Consider the following 8,357-nt stretch of genomic DNA (forward strand, 5'->3'; position numbering starts at 1 on the left):
CGTCTCTTTTCCATGTGAAATATGCAAAATCGATCAGAGCAAGTGAAAAAAAAAGATAACAACAACAGAAATTTGCATTTGTTTCGATGTGAACAAATCACTTCCGGTTTAGAGGGGAGGGGGAGAGTAAAAAAACAAACAAACAAATAAACAAACAACAAACCATTTCGCCCATTTTCCCACCGTGTTGTGGTCGGTCGGTGCAGAATTTTGTGCATTTCCCCTGTTGCAACTTGTCCACCAGCGGTCGAGTGTGAAGATGCTCGTCTGAACAGGAAGTGAGACCTGTTCTCTTTCTGCTTTCTTTCTTTCTTTCTCTTCGACAACAACTGCTCCTCTTTTTAGCATATTTCTGCGATGCGACACAATTTTGTATTATAATTTTACGTAGAAGAAAAAAAATCAAAACTGACAAATGAATAATTTGAAAAAAAAATTTTTTTTGTTTTTTTTTTAATTCCAAAAACCACCGACGTTTGTAAAGTTGTCAGTGCCAGTGGAATTTTAGGAAAATGCCCTTCTTTGAACTCAACGGGAAATGTAATAAATGAATTAAAAAAAAGCAAATAATAACAATAATATGAAATCTACCGCAGTGTATATATTTGTTTGTGTTGTTCAAGTGGTTGTTAATTTGTTTAACTTGGGTGAGGATTTCTTTGTACTGGAACGTTTGTATATGTACATTTGTTGGTTGGATGTTTGGATGAGCAGATTTGTATTTGCCAAATTGAATTGAACTTCCTCGTAAAAGATGAATGACTTGTTCAAGTGATTATGATTGTTATTAGCACATTTGTGCGACGACGTTCACGGTATAAAATAAGCTTGCCGAGTCTGTTGTTAACAAACAGTTTGAGACAAATATGTAATTGATATGCATAAGTGTTGTATAAATTTGTTTGAATTGGCACGTTTTCATAGATGTATTGCTGATGTACGTACGTAGTATATGTATAGAAGAGAAGAGAAGAGAAGTTGGTGTTTTTAGGATGAATTTATTCTTCACCTTCGTCACACACACACACACGCAGTCGGTGAGCATGTGGAAAAATTCATCGACGGTGTTTTTCATTGGTTTAATTGTTGCATTTATTTTTAAATATTGCACGATCATTGGTCGAATTTCCAAGTGGAACAAACGACCAATTATCGCGTGGCTAAATTAGTTGAGTTGAGTTGAGAGTTAGGCGGTGTGTTTGATTTGTCAAAAAGAAAAACAAATGCCCGATACACGTGAAATATGAAGAAGAAATGTCACGTGAGAAAAAAAAAGTTGTTGGTATGACAATTTTTTAATTTTAAATAATAATAGTAATAATAAATATGATTATGGGTGTTGAATTGGGCGAGAACGAACAAATAATATGCGTGTGTGTGTGTGTGTGTGTTGGTTGCGCTTTTGTCGCCTCGTCTCCATTATGATGATGATTATCTCGTTCGTTGGCCGTTGAAATTGAATTGCCATCGGCAGTAGTTAGCAGCGGTGACTTGCGGCCATGACGGCGGCAACACCGGAAATGACCGTAACCTTATTTGAGAATGGGGAAAAAAGTGAAAGAAAATATTTATTCTATTGAATAATTTTGATGTTAATAATAAAAAGAAAATAAAATTTTGTTTGATCGAATGGAATCGAATTTTTGGTTGTTATTTTATTTTCTAGGGTCCAAATTTTGAATTTTCCACCGAAACACGCGAAGAATTGATGTACAACAAGGAAAAATTGTTGATGAACGGTGACCGGTGGGAAGTGGCAATTGCGGCAAATATTCAAGCGGATTATTTGTACCGTTAAAAGAGAAAAAAATATATATATATTTTGGAATATAAATTAAAATAAAAATTAATAATCGTGTATCTATATGTGTGTGTGTATGTGAAAGTTTGTCATTTTTCAAAAATGGCAAAACTCAGCAGGCGCCGCCGGTTAGCGCCGAAATCGAAAAAGAGAGAGGTCGCCGAAGAAGTGTGTCAATAGTAGAGCAGCGGGCGGCGCCGGCGGACGAGACGCGCGAAGATCACGAGAAAACGCGGTCGGCGTCGATGATTGGTCGATCGAACGGCGGTCGCTTGGCGCAGAAATGCGCGCGCGCGCGCCGAGGCGGCGTCGGCCAGTCAGTCAGTCAGTCAGTCAGTCAGTCGTAGTCGTCGTAGTCGTCGTTGTTGCCGTGCGCCTCGTGTGTACGTTGTAGTAGTTATCTGTGTGTGTGCGTTTTTAGTATGTGAAGCGCTGTACACAGAGAGACAGATACAGCCAGACAGAGAAGAGGAAAGTGAAGTGTGGAGATTATCATTTTCACTTTCATCCGGCAACAACAAGAGGAAGAAGAAGAAGAAGCAATTTTGACTTAACTTAACATCCACAGCATCGATTGTGTTGTGTGTGTGTGTGTGGATATAATTTTCTTCCATTGTTTACTGAAACAACAAGCGGTGGAATTTCCATAAGTTTTCAATTCAATTTCTCTTCATTTGAATAATTTCCCACGCAATAACCGACCGACGATCAACTTGTCTTATTCAATATTGATTCTCTTCTTTTTGGTATGATTTGTTGTTGTTGTTGGGAATTTTTTCACTTGTTTGTAGTAGAGAGATATTTTGTTGCAGCACTGGCAGCACGAACGTTTTGTTGCAGTGTAAAATTCGAAAGTAAAACGAAACAAAACGAAAGCTTTGCACCTTTGCCAAGTGATAATAAATAGATGGCGGTAAATTTGGTCGCCGCCGACGAGATGGTCCTCTGCTCTGTGAAGGAGGTGGAGGCGAACCCGCCGCCGTTGTTGTCGCCGTCTTCTTTGGGTGAAGATGTCTGCCAGCCGCCGTCCGCCGACTGGAACCTGGACGATGTGTCGAACGAAAATGACCAATCGCTTGCCGCCGCCGCCGCCGGTTTTGTCGAAGAATTGGTCGACGGTTTTTCAATTGTTTGCTTCGAACGTCTCGACCTCATGCAGGTAAATAAATATATTTATTATTATTATTATTATTCGCGTTGTTTATGTTGTTTATTCTACTACTACTACTACTACTGGTGACGACGATTATATTTTCCATTTTTTTGTCTTCTCCTACTTTCCATCTATTCGCTCTGGTTGGTTGTCTTCATGGGATTTCGTTGGTCAAAGTGTTGTTGTATATATATGTGTGTGTGTTAAATTTTCTTCAAATTACAAATCGTTTATTGACGATTAGGATAACGAATAATATTTCTGTTGTCGACAAATGAGATCAGTAACCGAAAGAGAAACAGAAATCAGGTTCCATTTTTGGAGTTCATTTTGGACCCGTGCCACAACGGTGACTGTTTTTGGCGCGTTTGTCGATCGATTTTATCGGCTCAATCAGAGAGAAAGCTGAAGCTTTGTGTCCGTGTACTTTAGCCAACGGTGCTGCTCTTTGCGCATAGTCAGGCTCCGAACAAGCAGAAGCAGCAGCAACAACAGCAGTAGCAGCTGTCTTCAGCTTTTCCTCTTCCACTCGTTTTCACTTTCATTCTATGCATATGTATATATGTATATATATTTCAACAAGCTCATCTTTTTCTGCTCTGCTCTGCTCTCTCCCTCTCTCCCTCTCTCTATAGTTTCGTTTTTCTTCTTCCGCTAGCTGATCGAGCTCGAAGCTCGGCTTTTTCTCATCAACGGGCCGGCTGACTCTCCAAACTCGTCGTCGTTCAGCTTTATATAATAATCGCGTGCTAGCAATTTCCGCGTTCAAAATGTTTTGCATCATTTGTTCATTAAAATCATCATTATCTATCTGTCTATCTTTTTTCTTCTTCTTTTATCATCATCCCCATCTCGGTGTGTTCTGTTTTTCCTTTTGTCATTGCCACAGTAATCGTTGACTGGGTCAGCACCTCAGGACTAGTGTAAACAACAATAATAATCATAATTATTATAGCCCATCGGTCGATGATTTTCCATTTCACCAAGCAAAAGCAGAGCAAGCTAAAATTAACCATCACGTTTTCTCTATTTCTATCTATCTTCATCTATCTCTCTCTCTCATTTTATGTGTGTTGCATACGTGTAAAATCTGTTTACAATCTAGCTGTACGATTGCAACAGAAATTGCCAAATGGTGAAATAATTGGATGACGAACATTTCAACAAATTATTATTTAATCAATCGTGTGAGGTAAAAATGAATTTTCACAATAAAAGAAAAGACCACGGTGAAATGAATTCCAATGAAAAGCATATCTTGTTGTTGAAGGTCACGTATTTTATCATATAAATGTTGTGTGCGGGTATTTTGTCCTAAACGATACAGAGACAGAAAAAGAGAGACAAGGTAGGCGCAGTGGTGACGCACGCAACTGTGAACAATGGATGTAGATAAGTTCAAATCATTTGAGGTTGTTGTTTAAAGTGATTTTCTCGATTGACGACGCTTCTGCCGCTATGGATCGATTCTCGTTCATTGTGTAACTTTATATAGTAATAGATAGATAAATAGATATAGACAGATAGATCTGTACGTCCATCTGTCGACCTGAATAAGATTTGGCAAAACGATTTCCACTAGCATGAATCTTCTTCTTATTCTTCCAATTTTGCTGCTGCTCTATTTTATTATTCACCACTCTCTGATGTGTGAAGAAGATGTCACAGAAAGGTGCTCCAGGTTTTCAGGTCAACTGTACAGTTTTTTCTTCCCTCCAAGGCAGGGCAATGACAATGCGTAAACAACATTGCGTTTTGATTCATTTTGCTTTTTCTTTTAAATTTATGGATTTCATTTGAAAATTTCATTGCATTATTCATCCACTGCCAATTATCATCATCATCATCATTATTATTAATACAATTGTGTAATAAACAAGGTCATCCGTAACGAATGCTTGTATTTTTACAGTTCACATTATGGTTGTTGTTATTGTTGTTGCAAGTTTGACATTTGGAAACTGTGTGACTTTTCATAATTTCGTTACAGCAGAAATTTGAATTAGCAAACAAACAATCCCACTATATACTCTACGTGTGCTAGTGGGGAAAAATTATTATCATTTTAAAATTTCCTCTTCAACCACTCTCCTTCCCCCCCCCCCCCGCCTTTTCATTTGCTTCTTTGTATATGTATCTAGTCTGTTTTTTGCAGCACAACTATAGGAAATAATGCTACTGGAAAAAATTATTTGAAAATGAACCGCTGCGCAATTAGCGTTTCAAAACCTTTCCACTGTATTTTATTATTGCGGAATTTGTTGACAAAACGAATCAACTGATAATTATAAATGTAAATATATATATAAATATAGACACACACTGAGAGATTTGTTTAACATCTGCACATGTAAATGATATAGTTGGTTGGTTGGTTGGTTGGATCTTTTTTATTTTGCATTCTTCCTTGTCTTCTCAATTTTATTTATTTGTTTATTTATCTTTTTGCATGCTTGTGAAGAACAGCTGACATCAGGTGATCATCAACGTTCTCTAGTGGATTGGTCAACAACGTTGACCCCTTATTGGCATTGTGTGATTGATGTCTGCGTTGGGGGCAGGAGTGGCATAGGAGCATTGTTGGAATTTGACGGCTTTTCTTTTTTTTGTTCTCACTGTTGACACATTGTGTGGTTTATGATAAAATTACTGATCTTTATAAAAAAAAAGAATATTCATTCATTTAAAAAGTTTAACAAATAATAAACACTTCTGTGTAATGTACACAAACGACATTAAGATATATATGTATATCTTAATTAGAGCTGTAGTTGCATTGTTGAGTATAAGTTTGCATTCGAAGTTGGCCATCAGCCAGGAAGCCAGTTTGACGCCAACCTGTTTTTCATCTGCGTATTCTGCATGCAAAATGCATATGCAATGTGTTTGTATGTGTTTTGCATGTTTGCATGTACACATCATCATCATCATCATCAATATATGTCTGCGTTCTCTCGCACGCGTGTACGTTCACAATTGATTTTCCATGTTGTGTTATTTTTAACTCAGCTGTCAACGTGATGCGAGAGCTTTTTGGAAAATTGTTTTTTTTTGCTCTTGCCCTTCAGATGAAATTTCACTGAAATTATTAATTTTCAAAAATTGTCTCTTTTCTTTTTCACATCACCTATTTATAGTCGTTATTTTTTGTAACTGTTGTTTTAATGGAAATTGGATATGTATAGTTCTTTTGTTTGGTTTGTAGAAGAGAATTTTGAAAATTCTAACAATCAGTAGCAGCAGCAGCAGCTGCTGCTGCTGCTGCTATTGCTGCTGGGGGATCATCGCATGTGCTGCGTGTGCATATTATATTTATGTATGCATGTATGTATAATTGATAATTTCGATTGGTTTGCTCGGGTCTGTTCACCGATTCGCCTCGGTGACCTCGGCGGTCGGTCATACATCCATGTCCGTCGTCTCCAGTTAGCCGCCATTGTGCATTTTTGATTCCTTCTTGCATTGGGGACTTTTTCTTTGTTCTCTGCGCTCTTTGTCACTATGTCCTCCAGGACGTGCATGGTCGATTTTTTCTCATCATTTTTTTTCTTCTGGTGTCATCGGCTTGATAATTTTTCGTGCCAGTCGGTTTCTCGTTGGTTTCAGACGTGGTGAAAGCACGTCAATTGTGTTGTGTCTGTGTGTATAGCTTTTCTTCCAATGCAGCAACAACAACAACAACAACAAAATTGTTCACCTTTGGAATGAGAAGTTTTCCAACAGTTGACGTCATTAACAGCAGTAAGAAGGGGACGGAGGGAGGGTGACAAGAGATATTAAAAAAAGAAACAAAACAAGTATATCCTCCCACCCCACCCCACCCCACCCCATACCTTCGAGGTACAAATTGAGCTTGCGAAATCTGCTGCTGGCCGTGTGTGTGTGTTCAGTTGGATTGATTTTCTCTTTTGTTTCAATTTTTTTTCCTGCAAACGTGTTTTTCAAGTATGGAAAAAGATTTTTAAAATTCCTTTTTTTTGTTTGTTTGTTTGTTGCATAAAATATATTGATGACATCATCATCATCGTCGTCGTGGTCGTCAGTTGGAATTTGTGAAACCTTTTTGAATCATGTTGAAAAATTTTTCATTTTTATTGTGCCGGTTGGTGATAGATAACTGAGGCTCAGTGATGGTGGTGGTGGTGGTGATTATTAATAATTTTTCAAATTCCATCAATTCAAAGTAGAAACTTTTGTTTGTTTTTTTTTATTTGCAAATTTTCCCTCACATTCACGTTTCGTGAAACAACAAAACAAATTTCCATATTCCCAACGAAGTGACGACCAAAATAGACTGGTTTTTTTCAGTTTATTTATTTTTCAATGTTTCATTTTTCGATCCAGTTTCGGAAGTGGTTTGTTGTTGTTGTTGTTGTTATCTTTATCCAAAAACAAAATATAATAATTTAAATAATAATAATAATTAAAAAAATGTCCCATCAAATTGATGTATAGTTTGGTCGGTCGATTTGGGTAATTTTCAGCGTTTATACCGACCAACTTTGTCCAAGTGTTTGGTGCGCATTGCGCGCGACCTGCTTCCGCCCTCTTGGCGGTCAGTTTCTCGTTGATCGAATTACTTGTCGCGTGAAATTGATGCAATTACGCGTCGCTGCTGCTGATCCAGTCAGTCAGTCAGTCAGTCAATCAGCGGCACCAAGAACACAATGGACGCACATCTTTCACAATATGTGATGATGATGATGATCGCATCCGATGAGCATTTTCTATTCTAATTAATTATTATTAATATTTATATATGTGTATGTGTTTTTTGTTTTTGTTCTCATATTTCAAGTTGGTTAAGTTTTTGATCATTCAAGTAGTAGTGCTAGTAGTAGTAGATGATCGATAATTTATTATCAACAGAGAATAGAGTTCAGAACAATAGAGTGTTTTGTTATTTTTTTATAATAATAATAATAATATGAAATAAAAGACAGATGCAATGATTCGTCGACCATAGATAGGCTTGGGTTATTTCCATGTTCCATGACAATTTTTGTCGACCAGGTCAAGCTGGTTGGTCAAATAAATAAATAAATATGCGGTCAGCAGCCAACCAGTAGTAAATCTTGTCCATCTATCTGCATTGTGTGATCTTCTGTTGCTGTTGTGACCGACCGACCGACCGACCGACGGATTAGTTGTTATTATAGTCGTGAAATTCTATTCCAATTGTGTTGAATTTCAATTTTCACACATAACTATTTATTATACGCTGCTGATGGATTTTCCAATAAGTCGCGTTTTATCAGATACATCATAATCATAATCAAATACATATCAAATAAAATACAATTTGAAATCAAAAAAGAAAAACAAACATTGCTGTATGCTTTTGATAATGATCAGAAAGCCATCAGTCGACCAACTTTATTATTCACAGTGCACATTTGAGCT

At 37.3% G+C, this 8,357-nt stretch overlaps 2 protein-coding genes across 2 annotated transcripts; both read right to left on the bottom strand.

The window, feature by feature from the left end:
* Nucleotides 1-2,523: 2,523 nt before the first annotated feature.
* On the bottom strand, nt 2,524-3,060 carry Tsp_01867 (conserved hypothetical protein). Its single transcript, XM_003377620.1, has 2 exons — nt 3,021-3,060; nt 2,524-2,951 (listed from the first exon to the last, which is right to left on the bottom strand). The coding sequence occupies exons 1-2, from the start codon at nt 3,058-3,060 to the stop codon at nt 2,524-2,526; spliced, it is 468 nt and encodes a 155-aa protein (XP_003377668.1).
* Nucleotides 3,061-3,279: 219 nt separating this feature from the next.
* On the bottom strand, nt 3,280-3,735 carry Tsp_01866 (ribonuclease, Rne/Rng family protein). The gene is made up of 2 exons (XM_003377621.1): nt 3,535-3,735; nt 3,280-3,462 (listed from the first exon to the last, which is right to left on the bottom strand). Exons 1-2 carry the CDS (start codon nt 3,733-3,735, stop codon nt 3,280-3,282), a joined length of 384 nt encoding a protein of 127 aa, XP_003377669.1.
* Between the last annotated feature and the right edge of the window lie 4,622 nt (nt 3,736-8,357).

Source organism: Trichinella spiralis, assembly GCF_000181795.1.
Source record: "Trichinella spiralis strain ISS 195 chromosome Unknown Scfld4, whole genome shotgun sequence".
Lineage (NCBI taxonomy): Eukaryota > Metazoa > Nematoda > Enoplea > Trichinellida > Trichinellidae > Trichinella > Trichinella spiralis.